This window comes from Lithobates pipiens, unplaced genomic scaffold (assembly GCF_037356315.1).
Source record: "Lithobates pipiens isolate NorthernLeopardFrog02 unplaced genomic scaffold, aLitPip1_a1.2 Scaffold_30, whole genome shotgun sequence".
NCBI classification, from domain to species: Eukaryota; Metazoa; Chordata; class Amphibia; order Anura; family Ranidae; genus Lithobates; species Lithobates pipiens.
This window is the reverse complement of record NW_027507791.1, coordinates 97,171,619-97,193,699: the sequence shown is the minus strand read 5'-3', so window position 1 is coordinate 97,193,699 and position 22,081 is coordinate 97,171,619. Positions and strand designations below refer to the sequence as shown.

The 22,081-nt window shown below is 42.4% G+C and overlaps 1 protein-coding gene across 2 annotated transcripts in view; it reads right to left on the bottom strand.

The window, feature by feature from the left end:
* The window catches only part of LOC143943111 (putative N-acetylated-alpha-linked acidic dipeptidase), a 232,883-nt gene that overhangs the window by 170,985 nt on the left and 39,817 nt on the right, over positions 1-22,081 (bottom strand). For both annotated transcript variants that reach the window (XM_077464673.1, XM_077464672.1), the window contains 5 exons: positions 17,608-17,896; positions 17,271-17,396; positions 17,004-17,187; positions 13,690-13,780; positions 5,780-5,875 (listed from right to left, as the gene is read on the bottom strand). In XM_077464673.1, coding sequence (XP_077320799.1) covers positions 5,780-5,875; positions 13,690-13,780; positions 17,004-17,187; positions 17,271-17,396; positions 17,608-17,896 — 786 coding nt within the window. The remainder of the gene's footprint in view (positions 1-5,779; positions 5,876-13,689; positions 13,781-17,003; positions 17,188-17,270; positions 17,397-17,607; positions 17,897-22,081) is intronic.

The window sequence follows — 22,081 nt, the reverse complement described above, 5'->3', positions numbered from 1 at the left end:
TTGTTTGCAATTGATCTGAGGCCTGTGATCACTTTTACTGTAGCTGCTTTCTTGTCAAAAAAAGTAGGATTTTGTTTTATGTTTGCAGTGCTCAAAGCACACTGTTCATTTGTTACTGCTCATCTGTTCCTGGAGTTTCCTTTTCTTTGCAGCACAACCGTGCATCATTTAAAGCGGAGTTCCATCCTAAAGTAAATTGGAATACAGGTATCTGCACCCACTTCCGGGCATAGATATCCACAGAATCTGTGGGTATTTGCGCCACTTCCTGCGGGGTCGCCGCTATCTGCTGGGAAACACACGGATCCCAGAGACAGCAGGGACCGTCCTTATTGCGCAGCTTGACTCAAGCATGCGCAGTAGGGAACCGGGAAGTGAAGCCGATTCCCATACCCAAGATGGCGGCGGCAGCACCAGAGAGCCGATCAACAAATCGGCTTCGGGTGCCAACATCACGGGCGCGCTGGACGGGTAAGTGTCCATATTTTAAAAGTATTTCTAGCTGCTGACTTTGGGAAAAAAAAAACGGCGGAACTCCCGCTTTAATGGGAAAAAGGTCAAGATAAATGTGCAATTAAATTCAAAATATATCACTTACCGCACATGGTGTCAAGGTGTCACATAGAAGCAGTGGAAGTACATTCAGCACCTGCTGCAGAATCCAAGTGGTTCTACCTAAGCTATGTGCTAACTTATGAAACTTTATTACAAAATGTCTCTTATTTCCAGGTACTCTGTTGTTAGAGAGGAAAACTCCAAAAAGCTCACAGGGAAAGCACAACTAACTATGCCATACTTCCCCGGGGATGGGGGACCCTAAACACCATCTACATGGGGATGTCTTATCCACAATCCCCTCAAAGGTCAGTAAGACCAGACCTTACATGCCAGTTTCCACTCTTCACACTAACCCTATGATGACACACAACACATTGGTGTGCATTCTCTTAACGGCTTCAGCCCCTCAAGATTTTACCCCCTTCTTGACCAGAGCACTTTTTGTGATTTGGCACTGCGTCGTTTTAACTGACAATTGCGTGGCCTTGCATTGTTACACCAAAACAAAATTGACAGTATTTGATCACCTCTGCGGTTTTTATTTTTTGCGCTATAAACAAAAAAAGAGTGAATTTAAAAAAAAAAAAACAATATTTTTTACTTTTTGCTAAAAAATAAAATATCCCCCAAAAATATATATAAAAAAAACAAATTTTTTCCTCAGTTTAGGCCGATATGTATTTTTCTACATATTTTTGGTAATAAAATCACAAGAAGTGTATATTTACTGGTTTGCGCAAAAGTTATAGCGTCTACAAAATAGGGGATAGTTTTATGGCATTTTTATAAAAAAAAATTTATTAGTCATGGCAGCGATCTGCGATTTTTATCGTGGCTGTGACATTATGGTGGACACATGGGACACTTTTGACACTATTTTGGGACCATTGTCATTTATACAACGACCAGTGCTATAAAAATGCACTGATTACTGTGTAAATGACACTGGCAGGGAAGGGGTTAAACACTAGGGGGCGATCAAGGGGTTCAGCGTGTCCAAGGTTGTGATTCTAATTGTGGGGGGGGTGGGCTACCACTGACATGACAGCAATCACTACTCCCTAGTGTCATGTCACTAGGCAGAACAGGGAAATGCCTTGTTTACATAGGTATCTCCCTGTTCTGTGACTCCGTGACATGATCGCCGGGATACCGGCGGACATCAAGTCCGCGGGTCCCATGGGCATGGTCATGCTGTGCGCACCCGCTAGCCCCGCCAATTAAAGGGGACGTACAGGTACATCCATTTGCCCACCGCTGCCATTGTGCCGACGTATATTGGCGTGCATTGGTCGGCAAATGGTAAACGTGCAGCCAAAATAAATAAAAAATAAAAACAGCACAAGGGACATAATGTACAAACAGTAGGATGGATTCGTTGTGCTGATGCCTCTTCTTCTTTTAGCTAAAATCCTCCTTGACCCCACCCCCTCCCTATGCCACCATGATCTTTTGGTGCAGCAGGATTTAATACAACTAAGCGACTTTCACAGGCTCTCATTAAGAGAGCCAGACTATGCCCACCCTTTCTCTATTTTCTGCCCTGATCATTAGGGTTGCCACCTGCCTGGGATTCACCCGGACAGTCCGCCTGAAACCCAGGACACATTGGTAAGACTGGACTATGGTTGGGGGATGGGCAGTGTTGGGGTGCTCATTGCCAGTGGTGAAGGCATGAACGGTCTGTTTCCCCTCCTTTCCTGGTCCCATCACCAGCAATTTCTGGCAATCCAACTTTTCATCCTTCCAATCAATGTCAGTGTCGGTTGCAGACTGGAAGCAGCCAGTCACGTAAGCCTTTGCATCTCTGATTGGCTGGAGTAGGGGGACAGTCTGTGTGCTTATTTCTATCGGGAACATGTCCTGTAAGAGCTGTTGTACAGAGTTGGGTATGTACCATTCTGAGTGAGGATGAGGGGCACAGAGCTAGGTGTATACCATTATGAATGAGAAGGGGGCACAGAGTTGTGCTTATACAATTCCGGGGAAGGAGGGAGCACACATAAATATATAATACTATGAAGGAGGAGGGGAAACAGGGCTGGGTATGTACCATTCTGGAGAAATGGGGCACAGAGCTAGGTATGTACCACTATGGAGGGGTATAAAGGGTTTGCAAAGCTGAGTGTGTACCACTATGTGGGTGGAGGGAGGCACGGATTGGGTATGAGTTATTCTGGGGGAGAATAGGATACAGAGTTAGGGATGTACAAATATTGAAGGGATGGGGGTGCTGTGCATGTACCATTCTGGGGAGGAGGGGCTGGGTATGTACTACTATAGGGAAGGAGGGAGGGCACAGAGCTGGGTATGTACCATTCTGGGGGAGAAGGGAAGGGAGACAGAGAGCTAGGTATGTACCACTATTGACTAGGAGAGGTACAGAGCTAAGCATGTACCATTTGAAGGAGGGGGCACCAATTTGAATATGTATAATTCTGGGGGAAGAGGGGACCCAGAGCTGGGTGTTTACCATTTTGAGGGAGGAGAGGGGCACAATGCTGGATATGTACCATTCTAGGGGGGCAGAGCTGGGTATGCACAATTATCGAGGAGTGGGGGGAGCACAGAGTTGGGTATGAACCATTCTCAGGGAGAGGGGAGCACCAAGCTAGTGGCCACACCCATTGTTTACCATGGAGTGTTACACGTGCTGTAATTACTACTTTCCTTGGAGCACCTAAAGGTGTCTCAGGTCTTTTAAAATCCTTTAGTGTATACTACAGAAAAAAAATGCTGTACGCCGCTAAAGTGTTCGGGTTTGGCTTGAAGAAAAGGTGGCAACCCTACCAATCATAGACTCTGTACTACAGCTCCAGATGGCTTATTCATGTTGTACAGTCACAGAACTCCCATGAATCAAGCCAAACAATATATAACGCGTATAAACAAAAATAACTCAAAATACTCAAAAGTATTTTCTGGCATTCCATCCAAGGCCAACTTTACGGATTCCTCAACCAGGATAACAACACCCTGGATAAGTTATACTGCAACAGTGTTTTTAATTTGTGTGTTTTTCGATATTTAATTTTTCTTTGGATATATGTTAAATAAAATTGAATACATTTTCCTTAAAATTTTCTCGATTGGTGTATTTTTCTTAAAAACCCTACATGATACATGTAAAGTCCCACCCAACTTTGCTCCAATTTTTGTCAATGCCTAGTATAGAATGCCACATTTTCCAAACAAAGATGATTTGACCCAATGCCTATGTATCTAAAACATAAGAAGTGCGAAAGATTGATCTTTTCTTTGTAACAGCTAAGTATTTCATTAGATATAAGTTAACATATTTTAATTACAGCTAAGGTGAGCAAGAGGGCAAAAAATAATGTTCTGTTACATTAGGTGTGCTATAATAACAATAATACTATTTATTCAGTTGACAAACTATTCAATATAGCATCTGAATAGTAAGGTTACTTGCATAGAACATTTTTATCCATTGCCCTCTAGTGGCAAAAAGTCACATTGCCAAAGAATTGTATTTTTCCTGCATCTAACTGAACAGAAAAACTGAAGTTTAGGAGCAGTTGGGCGTTTTTTTTCAGCAACTCCTGAACCCTCCTCTGTTATCCTATGTGTACATGTACACTCAGTCATTTATAGTATTTTGGAGGCAGTTGAGGTTACAGGCATTTTTTTTTTAAAGCAGAAAAATCGCACTCAGCACTGTAATTTACTGGCATTTGAAACGCAAAATGCATGTAACCGTGTGTAACCACGGTAAACTGTGTTTATGCACGTTTGCGTTTATAAATGTTTTTAAAAGGGGAAAACATTTCTGATCATTTTTAAACATAGAAACATGTTGAAAAAACATAAATGTCACCACATGCTATTGCCTGCATCAATAGATGAGTCCGGTAGCAATGAACTCTGGTCCTCTCATGCAATTTTCTACATCTTCAGAGCAACATCAGTAGCATTTCCTCACACATGCTCATTATAGTGGAAAAAAAAGCAGACTGCTCTCTCTTCTCTCACAGAATGGCTGAAATAGTTAATGATACTTGTTTTTCATGCATTGCGGGCATTTGGGAGGGTCTCCTGAGCTTACCTGTAAAAAATGCTTCAAGATGCAAACACTCATAACTGGTGCTAAACTTGCATAAACCCGTTATGTAAAAGCTGTAAAATGGACGTTTTTCATTGTTGGTTTCCAGCTGTCAGTTTCCAGCATTCAGAATCGGTTTTCAACTGCCCTGAGTACATTAGCCCTTCTCTCTTCTGTCACTAGATGGCCAGGTATCTGGTGACATTAGATAAGACAAGGGCACTGCAAAGACAGATTAGGAATGAATGGCGTATCTCAGCCAATGGGTAGGGATTTTCTTGGCCTGCTGGAAGCACCTATTTATTTGGGTGGAATCAGGTGATCGGGTTTCTGTGCCACCTGGACGGCTGTCTGGGCTGTAGGCCAGAAACCTAAGGCCTACCCCGGGGAAATCTGGCTGCTAGGCTATCTGAGTGAGTGTGGGGTAAAGAGAACTGTTCCTATTGCAGAAAGTTGAATACCTTTACCGTTAGTAACAGCTACAAGATTGTTGCCATAGGAGACAGAGGTCCTACCTATACAGAAGTGGTGTCCAGCTGGAGGCCTTCACCTGTATAGCTGTCTACCTATAGACATCTCGGAGTCTGCCAATTAACATTGCATCTACTTAAGGGTGTCCTGGCCCTAATCCTCTGTCCCACAGTTCTGTTTAGGCGACAATAAATCTCTTTGCATTAAAAAAAGTGTCTGGCGCCCACCTGTTCATCTTGCATTACATCGGTCATGCCTTGTAACCCACTCTACACTGAAGGATGTCAGCTGTCCTTAATTCTGGAGGTCACCATTGGGTTTCAGGGGCGCCGGGACTTTGCTAATTGCACTTATAATAGACTATAGAATGTAGGATATGGGCGATATATGTAAAAAAAAGTCCATTAGCGACTATTATGCAGATGATCTAGTTGGGCAAAGATATTATAAAACTTTACAATGGTCCACACTGTGCATGTTTTACCTGTGTAAATGGCAAAGAATCTCTGAGATTTGTAAATCAGTAACTTACATTACTCATTGTCACAAAACGGCATACAGATAGATTTTGGTTTATAAAGATTATGGATACACAGTTAGAGCACTTTGTAAATCATTCTCTTAGATTTTATATTTACTTAACATAAAGCCTACATACTAAAAAATACACTTTTTTGAATAGGTTACCTGTTCTCGAAAGGAGGTGCAAAGCCCGGTCCTAATTTGTATATGACATTTAGCTTTCCTTTCCATGAGTTTGGTGCCTCTATTCCAGACATCTTACTAGAAAAACAAACAAAAGCATTATAAGACTGATTTCACTTAAGTAGTTTTATGCAGTATACATGTTTAGCCTAAATTATGTGAACCGTCCTTTTAAGTAATATGACATTGTAAAGTATGCTATAATAATCATATTATGCTATAATTATCATATTACAACAACCAATCTGGCTTGGGTGAGAACTTCCAGACCCTGCTGAGACTTCCTAGAAATGACTGAGTAAATAAAAGTGTTAAAACAATAATCATGCTGTAGAGGTTAGTGTCCTTTTAGTCAGGTCTCTAATCTAGGTGGGTATGGTGGGTGGGGTTAGTATGTCATATACAGGCGGTCCCTGGGTTACAAACAAGATGGGGTCTGTAGGTTTGTTCTTAAGTTGAATCTGTTTATAAGTTGGAACAGGTAAATATTTTAAGTGTAGCTCCAGCCAAAAAAAATATTTTTACGTTTTTTGGGTAGCATAGGGAAGGGTTATCACCCCTGTAATGTTTTTTTTTGCCTTCTGTGCCCCTGTTCAGAAGATTTCACCTCACGTTCTGTCTCTAACCCACATCTTCAATCTCTCCCTCACCTTTGACATTTATCCCAGTGCTCTAAAACATGTACCGCTCCCCTTTTCCTCTAAACTCCTTGAACGCCTGGTTTTTAACCAACTGAGTGACCACCTCATTAAGAATAACCTTCTTGATCCCCTTCAATCTGGATTTCACCCTCAATACTCCACAGAAACTTCTCTTTTAAAACTCACAAATAACCTACTAACTGCAAAAACCAATGGACACTATTCTGTACTTCTGGACCTTTCAGCTGCTTTTGATATGGTTGACCACCCCGTCCTCCCCAAAAAACGTTACTCCCTCGGTTTCTGTGACTGTGCTCTTCAGTGGCTCTCATCCTACCTATCCCAATGCACCTTCAGTGTCACTTACAATTCTACTTCCTCCCCTCCTCTTCCCTTCTCCATCGGGGTCCCCCAAGGTTCTGTTCTTGGACCTTTTATTTTCAATGTACACCTCTTCCCTGGGTCAGCTGATCATTTCTATGCTAACGACACACAAATCTATCTCTCCACCCCTCAACTCACTCCATCAGTCTCCTCACGCATCACTAACTTACTAACAGACATATCTGTATGGATGTCACACCACTTCCTCAAACTCAACTGGCCCAAAACCGAACTTATAATATTTCCTCCCCCATGTGCCTCTTCCCCTGACTTATCTGTCAAGAGCAATGGCAAAACCATCCACCCATCCCCACATGTCAGCATGGTAGGTGTTATCCTGCACTCTGAATTCTCCTTTCGGCCCCAATCCAATCATTTTCCAAAGCTTGCCACCTCAACATCTCTAAACTATGTCCATTTCCAACCAATGAAACCACAAAGCTCCTGATTCACTCCCTGGTTATCTCTCGCCTTGACTACGGCAACTGTGGGTGGCACAGTGGTGGTGGGCGGCAGTGGTGTAGTGGTTAGCACTCTCACCTAGCAGTAAACTAGACTAGCCTAGTCCCAAAATACCAACCTAATTGCCCTCTTTGTTCCTCCCAAAACCTCCTGCTCTCTAGGTCCCTCATTACCTCCTCCCATATCCACCTCCAGCCCTCCTCCTGAGCCTCACCCATCCTCTGGAATTCCCTACCCCAAGCTATCAGACTGTCTCCAAATGTATTTACATTTAGGCGATCCCTGAAAACTTTCCTCTTCAGAGAAGCCTATCCCGCCTCCATCTAACAACTGCACTATTTTGTCCATTAGCTCATTCCCCACAGCTATTACCCTTTTGTATAACTTGACCCTCCCTCCTAGATTGTAAGCTCTAACGAGCAGGGCTCTCTGATTCCTCCTGTATTGAATTGTATTGTAAGTGTCTGCCCTAATGTTGTAAAGCACTGGGTAAACTGTCGGCACTATATAAATTCTGTATAATAATAATAAAAATAATAATAATAATAATACCCTTAAAAATCTCTATAGGCGCTCTACAGTGACGTTTAAAAGATTCTACAGGTTGCATGTTTACAGTTACAGAGGAGCTATAGGACCAGAATTATTGCTCTCGTTCTAACGATCATGGTGATACCTCATATGAATGATTTGAACACTGTTTTTATATGAGGGCGCTGCCCAGGTATGCGTTTGCTTCTGCACGCAAACTCGGCGGGACGGGTCATGTTTAAAAAAATAATAATTCTTATTTATTTTACCTTTTATTTTTTAATTTTATAATGTTCTTTAAAAAAAAATAATGTCACTTTTATTCCTATTACAATGAATGTAAACATCCCTTGTAATAGAAAAAAAGCATGACGAGACCTCTTAAATATGAGATCTGGTTTTAAAAAAAAGACCTTTAGATCTCATATTTACAATAGAAAGTTAAATGTAATTTGAATAAAAAAAAAAAAAGGCTCTTAAGAGCTATGGACGGAAGTGACGTTTTGACATTGCTTCCGCCCTGCAATGGTATGGAGAGGGGTGGGGGCCATCTTCCAAAACTGAAGAAGAGGATCCCGGGATTATGGTAGCTAGCTGTTGCCATAACAACGATATCCCTCTTTAACCTCCTCGCGCCCGCCCTATAGCCGAATTACGGCCGTAGAGCAGGCGCGTTCGTTCGGGCGGTCGTCCCTGGACGGCCTGATGTTTACTTCCGCAATGCGCGCCGCCGCGGGCGCGCATCGCGGAAGTTCTGTGTTCGCCGTGTCCCCCGGGGACAGGCAAACACAGATCGCTGTAAACGGCCAATCACAGCGGCCGTTTACAGCGTGATCGGCGTGTCCAATGGGAGATGATCTCATATGTAAACATATGAGATCATCTCGCAGCGCCGCTCTCCTTCCTCGCACAGACAGTGCGAGAGGGGAGAGATGAACGGCTGCAGCGGCAGCCGTTCTGATTCTGGAAAAAAAAAAAATTAAAAAAATGAAATAAAAAGTGCCATCCGCCCCCAGCAGTGCCATCCGCCCCCAGCAGTGCCATCCGCCCCCAGCAGTGCTATCTGCCCCAGTGCCATCCACCCCAGTGCTACCTGCCCCCAGTGCCATCCACCCCAGTGCTACCTGCCCCCAGTGCCATCCACCCCAGTGCTACCTGCCCCTAGTGCCATCCACCCCAGTGCTACCTGCCCCTAGTGCCATCCACCCCAGTGCTACCTGCCCCCAGTGCCATCCACCCCAGTGCTACCTGCCCCCAGTGCCATCCACCCCAGTGCTACCTGCCCCCAGTGCCATCCACCCCAGTGCCACCTGCCGTCAGTGCCACCTGCCCCCAGTGCCACCTGCCCCCAGTGCCACCTGCCCCCAGTGCCACCTGCCGTCAGTGCCACCTGCCGTCAGTGCCACATAGTGCCATCTGTCATCAGTGCCACGTATCAGTGCCATTTGTCATCAGTGCCACCTGTCAGTGTCACGTGCCATCTGTTGTCAGTGTCACGTGTCATCAATGCCACTTATCAGTGCCATCTGTCATCAGTGTCACGCGTCATCGGTGCCATGTATTAGTGCCATCTGTCATCGGTGGCACATATTAGTGCCACGTATTAGTGCCATCTGTCATCGGTGCCACGTTTCAGTGCCACGTGTCATCAGTGCCACGTATTAGTGCCACGTGTCATCAGTGCCACGTATAAGTGCCACGCGTCATCAGTGCCACATATTAGTGCCATCTGTCATCAGTGCCACATATTAGTGCCATCTGTCATCAGTGCCACCTGTCATCATTGCCACGTATCAGTGCCATCTGTCATCAGTGTCACGTGTCATTGTCCTGGTGCTTCAAAAGTGTAATAAATAGTCAACAAGTTAGATGTGTAACTTATGTTCCTAGAACACATGATGGCGCTACCTGCATGTTGGGCCTCTCTATGTGGCCAGGCTGTGAAAAAGTCCCACACATGTGGTATTGTAATACTCGGGAGGAGTAGCAGAATTTTTTGGGGGGTGTCATTTGTGGTATACACATGCCACGTGAGAGAAATAACCTATTACAATGACAATTTTGTGGAGAAAAAAAAAAAATGAAAAATCTTAATTTTGCAAAGAATTGTGGGAAAAAAATGACAACATCAAAAAGCTCACTATACCTCTTACTAAATACCTTGGAATGTCTACTTTCCAAAAAGGGGTCATTTGGGGGGTATTTGTACTTTCCTGACTTGTTCGGGTCACAAGAAGCGAGATAGGCCACCAGTACATCAGATGTGATCAATTTTGTGCGATTCGCACCACAGCTTGTAGACTCTCTAACTTTCACAAAGACCAAATAATATCCACTAATTTGGGTTATTTTTACCAAAGACATGTAGCAGTATAAATTGTGACCAAAATTTATGAAGAAAAATTAATAATTTGCATAATTCTGTCACAGAAACAAAGAAATATGCGTTTTTTTTCAAAATTTTCGGTCTTTTTTCATTTATAGCGCAAAAAATAAAAACCCCAGAGGTGATCAAATACCACCAAAAGAAAGCTCTATTTGTGGGAAAAAAAGGACAAAAAATTCATTTGGGTACAGTGTTGCATGACTGAGTAATTGTCATTCAAATTGTGAGAGCACCGAAAGCTGAAAATTGGTCTGGGCAGGAAGGTGTTTAAGTGCCCTGTAAGCAAGTGGTTAACCACTTAATAACCGGCCTATAGCCGATTAACGGCTATAGGTCGGTTTGCTATCTCTGAGAGGCCGTTAATTAACGGCCTCCCGGAGAATCGTTCGTGCGCGCCCCCTGGGGCGCGCACGCCGGAACATCCGTGCTCGCCGAGTTCACGGGACCCGGCGCAACACGGATCGCGGTAAAGGACCAATGGCAGCAGTCCTTTACCACGTGATCGCTCCGTCCAATGACGGAGCGATCACAAATGTAAACAATTCGGCTTGCCGGGTCAAGCTAAGGTCATCAGTCTCCTCTCCTCACACCGATGCAGCGTGAGAGGAGAGGAGAACATTCCAGTGAAACTAAAACATAACCGTGAGTGCCCAGCAGTGCCCAGCAGTGCCCAAATAGTGCCACAACAGTGCCAGAACAGTGCCAGACCAGTGCCAGACCAGTGCCATCTATCACCTGTGCCACATCTGTGCCACCTGTGCGACCTGTGCCACCTTTGCCACCTCTGTGCCACCTCTGTGCCACCTCTGTGCCACCTCTGTGCCACCTCTGTGCCAGCAGAGCCACCCCAGTGCCACCCCAGTGCATACCAGTGCATACCAGTGCCACTACAGTGCATACCAGTGCCATACCAGTGCCACACCAGTGCCACACCAGTGCCACCTGTTCCCAGCAGTGCCACCTGGGCCCATCAGTGCCACCTGTGCCCATCAGTGCCATATGTGCCCATCAGTGCTCATCTGCGCCACTGCAGTGCCACATCAGTGCCGTCTGTGCCCACCAGTGCCGCCTGTGCCCACCAGTGCCGCCTGTGCCCACCAGTGCCGCCTGTGCCCACCAGTGCCGCCTGTGTGCTAATCAGTGCCACCAGAGCCACACCAGTGCCACCAAAGTCACTATAGTGCCCATCAGTGCCACCTGTGCCCATCAGTGCCACCTGCGCCCATCAGTGCCACCTGCGCCCATCAGTGCCACCTGTGCCACTGCAGTGCCCCATCAGTGCCGCCTGTGTCCATCAGTGGCGCCTGTGTCCATCAGTGCCCACCTGTGCCCATCAGTGCCCACCTGTGCCGCCTGTGTCCATCAGTGCCCACCTGTGCCGCCTGTGCCACGACAGTGCTCTGCAGTGCAGCCTCACCAGCCACAAGAATAGCAAAAAAATATTTTACTAGTGAGGAAGCCTACAAGCTTCTAGGTGGTTGAGGTATTAGATGTGTAATTTATGCTCCTAGAACGCCTGAAGTTGCTACTTCAATGTTGGACTTGTGTATGTGGCCAGGCTGTGTAAAAGTCTAACACATGTGGTATCACCGTACTCAGGAGGAGCAGCAGAATGTATTTTGGGGTTTCATTTGTGGAATGTATATGCCGTGTGAGAGAAATAGCCTGGTAAAATGACAATTTGGTGTGAAAAAAAATTAAAATAAAAAAAATCTTTATTTTGCAAAGAATTGTGGGAAAAAATTACAACTTCAAAAAACTAACCGTGCCACGTACTAAATACCTTGGAATGTCTACTTTCCAAAAAGGGGTCATTTGGGGGGTTTTTGTACATTACTGGCTTGTTAGGGTCTCCAGAAATGAGATAGACTGTCAGTACATCAGCTGTGATCAAATTGATACATTTTCAGTGATTGGCACCATAGCTTGTAGACCCTATAACTTTCACGCAGAATAAATAATATCCACTAATTTGGGTTATTTTTACTAAAGACATTTAGCAGTATACATTTTTGGCCAAATTTATGAAGAAAAATTACTTATTTGCAAAAATTTTTAATAGAAATGAAGAAAAATGCTTTTTTTTACAAAATTTTCTGTATTTTTTCATTAATAGCACAAAAAATAAAAAACGCAGAGGTGATCAAATACCACCAAAAGAAAGCTCTATTTGTGGGAAAAAAAGGACGAAAATTTCAGATGGGTACAGTGTTGCATTACCGAGTAATTGTCATTCAAATTGTGAGAGCACTGAAAGCTGAAAATTGGTCTGGTTATTAAGGGTGTTTAAGTGCCCAGTGGTCAAGTGGTTAAAGTGCCGACGTATAACGACAGCGGGCGGTCCGTAAGTGGTAAAAAAGGTGTGATTTTTACTGCATTTTCTGTCTCCATCTGATTCATGGTTCCTGAAACAATCACAATTGATCTGTCCATTTGCAACTGCAATGAATAGATATCTTTTTGCTATTTTTTACTGTAGTTTTCACATTTTTATTGTTTATTAGTCGATTTGTTTGTGCCTTTAAAACTGCAAATTGTATGTAGCAAAGAGATCATTGTTATTATTATTGTTAAAGCGGGAGTCCGCCGGGACTCCGCGTTTATTTATTTTTTTTAAAAGCCAGCAGCTACAAATACTGCAGCTGCTGACTTTTAAAATAGTGACACTTACCTGTGCAGCGCGCCCGCGATGTCGGCACCCGAAGCCGATCTCTCGATCGTCTCTCGGGTGCTGCCGCCGCCATCTTGGGTATGGGAATCAGGAAGTGGAGCCTTTCGGCTTCATTTACCGGTTCCCTACTGCGCATGCGCGAGTCGCACTGCGCAATAAGGATGGACCCGCTGCCTCTGGGATCTGTGTGTTTCCCAGCAGGCAGCGGGGGACTTTCGGAAAGGGGCGTAATCTACGCCCGTTTCCGCAGAGAGCGATCCCGGAAGTGGGTGCAGATACCTGTACTGTACAGGTATCTGCACCCCCCTCCCCCCTGAAAGGTGCCAATTGTGGCGCCGGAGGGGGGGAGGGTTCCGATGAGCGAAAGGTCCACTTTAGGGTGGACCTCCGCTTTAAGCCGGGTTATACTTACTGTAGATCAAAATTTGGCCAGTTAGGCTGGGACCAGCTGAATTTCTATCCATGTATGGGCACCCTGGTTGTACAAAAAATTCAAAGGGGCAGGATGGAAAATTTTTCTCAAATGAACAAAATTCTAACTGAATGTGACCTTTGTTCTGGAAAAATTGTACATATTGTAATGAAGCGTATATAATACGTCTGGGATTCTACTTAAAAAAGCTACTTTGAACTACATTTTAAGGGCTTTCGAAGGATATTAGTTAAATCAATGATGGCTAGAAAGAATGTTCTGATTTTTTTTATAATTTCTGCAAAGATATTTGAACAAAAATATCAACTTGCATGGCCAGCACTACTCAGAAGAGTAACTAATACCACAATGTTTAGGTTTGATGGCTCTGTTACATAAGTGTACCTGAGATACTTGACTGCATCATTGTAGCCTATTGGAGTCACTGGGATCTTTGGTAATGCTACATCCTTTTCATCGAAGTAAAACGCAGAGCCTAAAAATAAATTAGATTTTGCTTTTACTAATGACCCACTCATAAAATTGTTCAGTCATTGACCAAGCTGAAGATTTTGCTTATGTTGTACAAGTTGACTTCTGAAAATCATTGACTTCTATACAAAACTCTATCGACAATAATTACATTTATTCTGGTGATCATTGATAAACATTGGGGGTTATTTACGAAAAGGCAAATCCACTTTGCACTACAAGTGCAAACTTCACTTGAAATTGCACTGAAAGTGCACTTGGAAGTGCAGTTGCTGTAGATCCGAGGAGGGCATAGAAGGAAAATAAAAAACTGCATTTTAGCTTGCACATGAATGGATAATAAAATCAGGAGAGCTTCCCCTCATTTCAGATCTACCCCTCAGATTTACAATGACTGCACTTACAAGTGCAATTTTAAGTGCACTTTGCACTTGTACTGGAAAGTGGATTTGCCTTTTGTAAATAACCCCCACGGTTTCAGTTTTCCTGAATGCTTTATCAGGCTGGATTCACACCTATGCAGTTTTAGTGCTTTTTGCATTTTGCAGATTTGCACTACAGTCCATTTAACATGGTTTCCTATGGAACATATTCTGTAGTGCAAAATGCAAAAAGCCCCAAAAAATGCATAGGTGTGAATCCAGCCTAATGTTAACAAATTAAAACATTTAAAAAAAAATCCTTAGTGGTTAAAAACTTCACTCTGTTTAATTAAACAATGCAAACTTCAGCATATCTGTTTTCAACCATGGTGTAGATGTATAAAATGCCAAAAAATTTATTTTAAATACTCAAAAAACAAAAACAAAACTTACAGTCAGGTCCATAAATATTGGGACATCAACACAATTCTAATCTTTTTGGCTCTATACACCATCACAATGGATTTGAAATGAAACAAACAAGATGTGCTTTAACTGCAGTCTTTCAGCTTAAATTTGAGAGTATTTACATCCAAATCAGGTGAACGGTGTAGGAATTACAACAGTTTGTATATGTGCCTCCCACTTTTTAAGGGACTAAAAGTAATGGGACAATTGGCTGCTTAGCCGTTCCATGACCAGGTGTGTGTCATTCCCTCATTATCCCATTTACAAGGAGCAAATAAAAGGTCCAGAGTTAATTTCAAGTGTGCTATTTGCATTTGGAATCTGTTGCTGTCATCTCTCAATGTGAGATCCAAAGAGCTGTCACTGTCAGTGAAGCAAGCCATCATTAGGCTAAAAACCCATCAGAGAGATAGCAAAAAATATTAGGTGTGGCCAAATCAACTGTTTGGAACATCCTTAAAAAGAAAGAACGCACCGGTGAGCTCAGCAACACCAAAAGACCCAGAAGACCACGGAAAACAACTGTGATGGATGACCGAAGAATTCTTTACCTGGTGAAGAAAACACCCTTCACAACAGTTGGCCAGATCAAGAACACTCTCCGGGAGGTAGGTGTATGTGTGTCAAAGTCAACAATCAAGAAAAGACTTCACCAGAGTGAATACAGAGGGTTCAACACAAGATGTAAACCATTGGTGAGCCTTAAAAACAGGAAGGCCAGATTAGAGTTTGCCAAACAATATCTAAAAAAGCCTCAGTTCTGGAACAACATCCTATGGACAGATGAGACCAAGATCAACTTGTACCATAGTGATGGGAAGAGAAGAGTATGGAGAAGGAAAGGAACTGCTCATGATCCAAAGCATACCGCCTCATCAGTGAAGCATGGTGGTGGTAGTGTCATGGCGTGGGTGTGTATGGCTGCCAATGGAACTGGTTCTCTTGTATTTATTGATGATGTGACTGGTGACAAATGAAGCAGGATGAATTCTGAAGTGTTTCGGGCAATATTATCTGCTCATATTCAGCAAAATGCTTCAGAACTCATTAGACAGCGCTTCACAGTGTAGATGGACAATGACCCGAAGCATACTGCGAAAGCAACCAAAGAGTTTTTTAATGGAAAGAAGTGGAATGTTATGCAATGGCCAAGTCAATCACCTGACCTGAATCCGATTGAGCATGCATTTTACTTGCTGAAGACAAAAATAAAGGGAAAATGCCCCAAGAATAAGCAGGAACTAAAGACTGTTCCAGTAGGGGCCTGGCAGAGCATCACCAGGGATGAAACCCAGCATCTGGTGATGTCTATGCATTCCACACTTCAGGCTGTAATTGACTGTAAAGGATTTGCAACCAAGTATTAAAAAGTGAAAGTTTGATGAATGATTGTTAATCTGTCCGATTACTTTTGGTCCCATAAAAAGTGGGAGGCACGTATACAAACTGTTGTAATTTCTTCACTGTTCCCCTGATTTGGATGTAAATACCCTCAAATTAAAACTGAAAGTTAAAGCACATCTTGTTCATTTCATTTCAAATCCATTGTGGTGGTGTATAGAGCCAAAAAGATTAGAATTGTGTCGATGTCCCAATATTTATGGACCTGACTGTAATTAACATTCCAAAAATTCAATATAAAATAGATTACATTTTGTAAACCTAAATCGTAAAGGTTCTAACCCCTCTCCACTCTACTATAAACAAGAAAATGCAGTTTTGGTTGATTTATTATTTTTTGTTAAAATACTATACCGCTTTGGAAAGTCTAGATTTGTTTCTTGAATGTGTAAATGTTTGAAAACTGCAAATCATGTCCAACTTCAATAATTGCTAATCTATAACCATGGCAAAAAAATGTCAATCTCAAATTCTGAATTTTGCGGAAAGCAGAAAAGTACATACATTGGCACAACTGAAGAGTTATCAACTGTGAAGCCAACATGCTGAACTCTAACAGGCAGATGGTAGCCAGAGAATGAATTAGAACTGTTGCTGATAACACGTTTTTGTGTAAAATCACAAGTATCGTGACATCACAAAAAACTGATTTAGACATAGTGGTGCATTCATGCATGTTAGCAGTAGCCCTGTCAGATGCAATTTTTGTTTTTATATTTATTTGGCCATACACCACCTAACTTTAAATGTGATCTGAGCATCTCTAAAAATAATTAGGCAGTGTATAATTTCACAACGATACCTTAAAATGTCATATGTGATTGATGAAAAAAAACCTTAAACATAATTGAAAATCTCTGTACAATCTGTTCAGAAATAGAGCTATAAAAATGTGAACTTACTACTTCACTGACAATAATGAAAATAAGGTAGTCTCAATTTATCCTTACCTCAAAAGTATACAGTATTGTGTTAATAGGCATTTGGACTTCTTACCAATTGAAGGGTAGAAGGGGGTTAACGGATCTCCATCTCCTCTTAAAACTGTTCCTCGCTGAGCTCCTGTGCCTGGCAACCACCAATCATCTGGGTATACTCGTTCCTGGTCACCAAATGCATAATCCGCTGGATCAGAGTATATTATCATCCCAGCACAGCCAAATAACTCTCCATTTTTCACCTAATAAAGATTGAGACTTGACAATTTATTTATTTTATGTTATACCCCTGCAAAGCTGCTGTAATGTATTTGACTTTACTGACCTTGTCACCTCTGAATATTCGCCCATATCTAGCAATTGCCACAGTACCAGTTAAATTCATTGACAGATTACGGGTCAGGAAATGAAAATCTTCCACAGTAGCATAATTAACATATACTAGATCTCCCTTTAGAACAAAAATGGTTGCATTAAAATTGGTACATTATATTTACATTAATGTAGTAAAAATGGAACTAAGAATATTACAATAATTGCATAATTATCAAGATTTGATTTTGGAGATCTAAATAGATTTTAGTTAGAAAGTCATCATTATTTTTTTATTTTTTCACCATATATTTATCATCAATGATAACATGTTTTTCTAAATGGCTCACCACAATAACACCGGATGGGGAATAGGCATTGAACGGGTTAACCACAGTGGAATCATTCTGATCGGGACTAAGTATTTCCTCCACTTTTTGTGATAGGTCGCTTTCCACACCATCAGCGGACACGATGGCAATGTAGTTGGGATCACTTGCATTAGGGTACGAGAGGAGAACTGTATAGTTGTATATTTTTACTCCATCTAGATTTGATTGCCACGTCTTGTACATATAGTTGACTAACACTTCTTCTTCTTGGTGGCTTCCTGCGATATGAGGCTTGCCAGCGAAAAACCTAGAGAAAAACACGTTCCAGGTATTTAGTGTGGAAATAACTGCTTGATAATGTAAGTTGAAAAATGATTATCATTTCATGCAGGCTAGATTTAGTGATAAGCTCTTGTATTTATTTATGGCTAGGTTTAGGTCTCGTTTATATGGGCAGTCAGAAAGTAAAACTTGGCAGTGGAGATGTGATTTACCACCCCCAACCACTCAGCCACCAGTTAACATGAATACCATCCATGTTAGTACACACTGCCGCTGTTGGATGGTGCAACTTTTTTTTTATATCAGATATTTCTGGACTGTTGAGACCTGGTTATCAAAGAGCTATCTAACCTGTCATCCCAGGAATGCCATAAGAATCAGATTACACAGAAGGGTGTGTGTAACAAAAGATTGCATACCAGAGCCCTGCCTCAGGAACAGATCTCACACATACCCCCTAGTGGTGGGGCATGAAGATAAAAAAGCCTCACTTTGGACCTCTTGATGAGGCGGAGATTAAAGTGACTCATTTATGGGCCTGCAGTAGGATCAAAGAAATCAGATGTGGATGGGAACATTGACCTGGGTCAAGCAGTTATTCACAGCGTAATACTGCTCCCTACTGGAAAGACAGCAACATACTTCATGGAGAACGTGCGGGGTAATAACATACTTCCTGCTGATTAGGAAGGACAGCCCCTATAGCTTACGGATTGTAGCTCATTTCTACAATCTCTTCTTCTGTCTCTCATTGAGCCCAGCTAAAAGACACAGAACAGAGGGCAGATGTATCTAACGTATCATCTCTGCTCTTTTATTTCTATATGCTCTCTAATATTCTTAGATTTCTATGTTAGTGTTCTATTTTCCCTCTAAATAAAAAAGACCTTTGCTTCTTTGAGCATTGTATTTATTTTGTAGCTAATTTTGGTATTACATCATCACCATTAATATTATCCGAGCTTTGATAGACTAGCTAATTATAGGAACTAGAGCTGCAACTAACGATTAATTTGTCTGTCGACTAATCTATCGATTATTTTTTCGATTAGTGAACGACTATCCGATTATTTTTTTATTTTTAATTTTTAATGAATCTAGTGTTTTTTTTTTGATTAGCTAATTAATCCTTTGGATAACCATGAGAGAATTGTATTGCAGAGTATTGTATTGCATTGGCTGGCAGAGTTTTGTATGGCAGAGTATTGTATTGCATTGGCTGGCAGAGTATTGTATGGCAGAGTATTGTATTGCATTGGCTGGCAGAGTATTGTATGGCAGAGTATTGGCTGGCAGAGTATTGTATGGCATTGGCTGGCAGAGTATTGTATGGCATTGGCTGGCAGAGTATTGTATGGCATGGCAGAGTATTGGCTGGCAGAGTATTGGCTGGCAGAGCATTGGCTGGCAGAGTATTGTATTGCAGAGTATTGGCTGGCATTATATGGCAGAGTATTGACTGGCATTATATGGAAGAGTATTGACTGGCATTATATGGCAGAGTATTGTATGGCATTATATGGCAGAGTATTGTATTGTATTGGGCTGGCAGAGTATTGGGCTCTCCCCTCCACTGCACAGATCAGTAAAGAGAGGGGAGAGAGAAACCAGCGTCATGTTTACAACGGCATCTCTCCGTTCAGCTGCCCCGTGAGACGATCGCAGGTATGCCCACGGCGATTGAGTCCGTGGGACCCACCACCGGACTCACAGGGGTCCCAACCGGCAGGGCGGCAAATTTAAAGGGATGTACAGGTACGCCCATTTGCCTGCCCGTGCCATTCTGCCGATGTACATCAGTGTGCGCTGGTCGGGAACCGGTTAAAATTAAAGTTGAACTTTAGTCAGAAAATGAAGTGCCTATAGCAGTGATGGTGAACCTTGGCACCCCAGATGTTTTGTAACTACATTTCCCATGATGCTCAACTATACTACAAAGTGCATGAGCATCATGGGAAATGTAGTTCAAAACCATCTAGGGTGCCAAGGTTTGCCATCATTGGCCTATACTGTTTAAAATACAGTAATACACTGTCTCACCCTGCTCTGTACATGCACAGTTGCTCTCCATTTTTAGGTACTTTTAGGCACTGCCGAATTTGTAGAGGCCAATCTGCTGACAGTCCTAAAGTGGAATTAAAGTGGTTGTAAACCCTTACAACACACTTTGACCTACAGATAAGCCTAGATTAAGGCTTACCCGTAGGTCCAAAAAATATCTCCTAAATTTGCCGAAAGACAGGCACTGCTGTCTACGGTGCATGCTTCGCCGAATGACAGCGGCGGAGCAGCGAGACCCCACCGAGAAGATGGATGCGCCGGACTACAGAGGACAGCGGTGACATCGCTGGCTCCTGTGTCAGGTAAGTGACACATAATGGACTACTATGCGATGCATAGTAGTCCATTATGCTTTGCCTTTGCAGGGAATGAAAGAGGAAGTAAACTCATCAGGGTTTACTTCCTCTTTAAAGTCTCCTATCCTTTACAGCAAAGGAAGCTGCTTCTGTTTGATCTGCAATTTCCATGGTGCTACACATGTGATCAGTTATGACACCAGCCATTGGATGATTTGACAGTTTGGTTGAGGACACAAGCAAATGTGACAGTTAGCAATCCCAGCATTCCAGAAATGTAAAAAAATTTTAAAGCGTTAAATCAATGGGTTTAGTTGTGCTTTATGATTTACAGCACACACTAATTTTGGTAGCATAATTATTATTGTGGAGTGTATGTTCCTTGCATTATTTTTTATCCAGTTGTAAAGGTCTGCTTTTATTACACGCTCACTTTAAACATTAACTATGGAACTATGGTCTGAGCAAACATTACATGCATGATATAATCTGTCAATGGCATTAACACAGCCATTTTTGTTTTTCTGAGCCCTTTGTTACATAGTTTTATTACTTGTTGATCCTGCCAGTAGATCTGCTATTGTCACACTCCCTGTTTGAAAAAGAAAAAAAACTGTTGTTGTAACCTTAGGAGGTAGGAGATTTAGGGGTATTTCTAATTACATATAAACATGTTCTATAAAGTCAGACTAGAAGTTTAGGTCTGCCCAGTGACAACTCTGTACTGCAATTTGACTGCAGAAGGAACAGCATAGTTGTCAACATTAAAAAAAAATTCCAGGGACACCTTTTTATGTTGTGCATTTAGCAAGCCATTTTAAGTAAATAATGTACTTTAATTAGGGGTGGGGAATTCATTTAAAATGGGCGTGTTTTTACATTGGGCATATCATTAACCTAATGCAATGCTTTAATTTAGCATATATAAGAAAGCTGTAGTTATCATGGCTAAAGAAAAACAAAAATAAACTAAACAACAGAAAACACTGGTAGTAAGAACAAACATACACTGATCCTGAGGTCTTTACAAGAAGGAGATATTAAAGTAAACAATCATTCTACACAGTATAGGAACCGTGGAAAAACACTACATGCATACAAAATAGGCAATGAATTTGTCCTGTAATATACCTGCTGTATTAGTATTTGACAAACTTAGCATAAGTGAACCCTAGAGAGAGATTATTTTTGAACACAACCCCATGTTCCTTTTAATATCACGTATCACTGATTTACTAACAGATATATCAGTCTGGATGTCACACCACTTCCTCAAACTCAATCTATCTAAAACTAAAACGTATAATTTTTCCTACATCACGTGCACCTTCCCCTGATCTCTCTCTAAAAATCAATGAAACAACTATAAGCCCATCCCCACATGTCAGGGTCCTAAGCAGTGGCGGCTGGTGCTCAAAATTTTTGGGGGGCAAACTGAAAAATTCAGAAAAAAACATAAATTGCAGCCTCCCTGTGCCCATCAAATGCTGCCACTGTGACCCTCCCCCCATCTCGGTGACGGCGGCGAGCTGTGAGACCTAGCAGTGGCAAGCTGTGTCCTCCATGCGTCTCCTCCCCTCCTCCTGATAGGTGTCCAATCGCAGCGCCTGTCCTTTCAGCCAATCAGATGACGGGTAATAGACCCACGCTACCTGATTGGCGGTTCAGTGTTAGAAAAGCGAATATACATTTGCTTTTCTAACACACCTGGGTGGACTGCAATCACGATGCTTTGTGCTCAGAGTTCACCTTTTTTGACGCCTATTAGAGCCTATGGCTCTATTTAGGTACTTCAGAAATACACCCCTGCCGTTGTAATTCAGGCGACCGTTGTCCGAAAAAGGGGCCAGGGG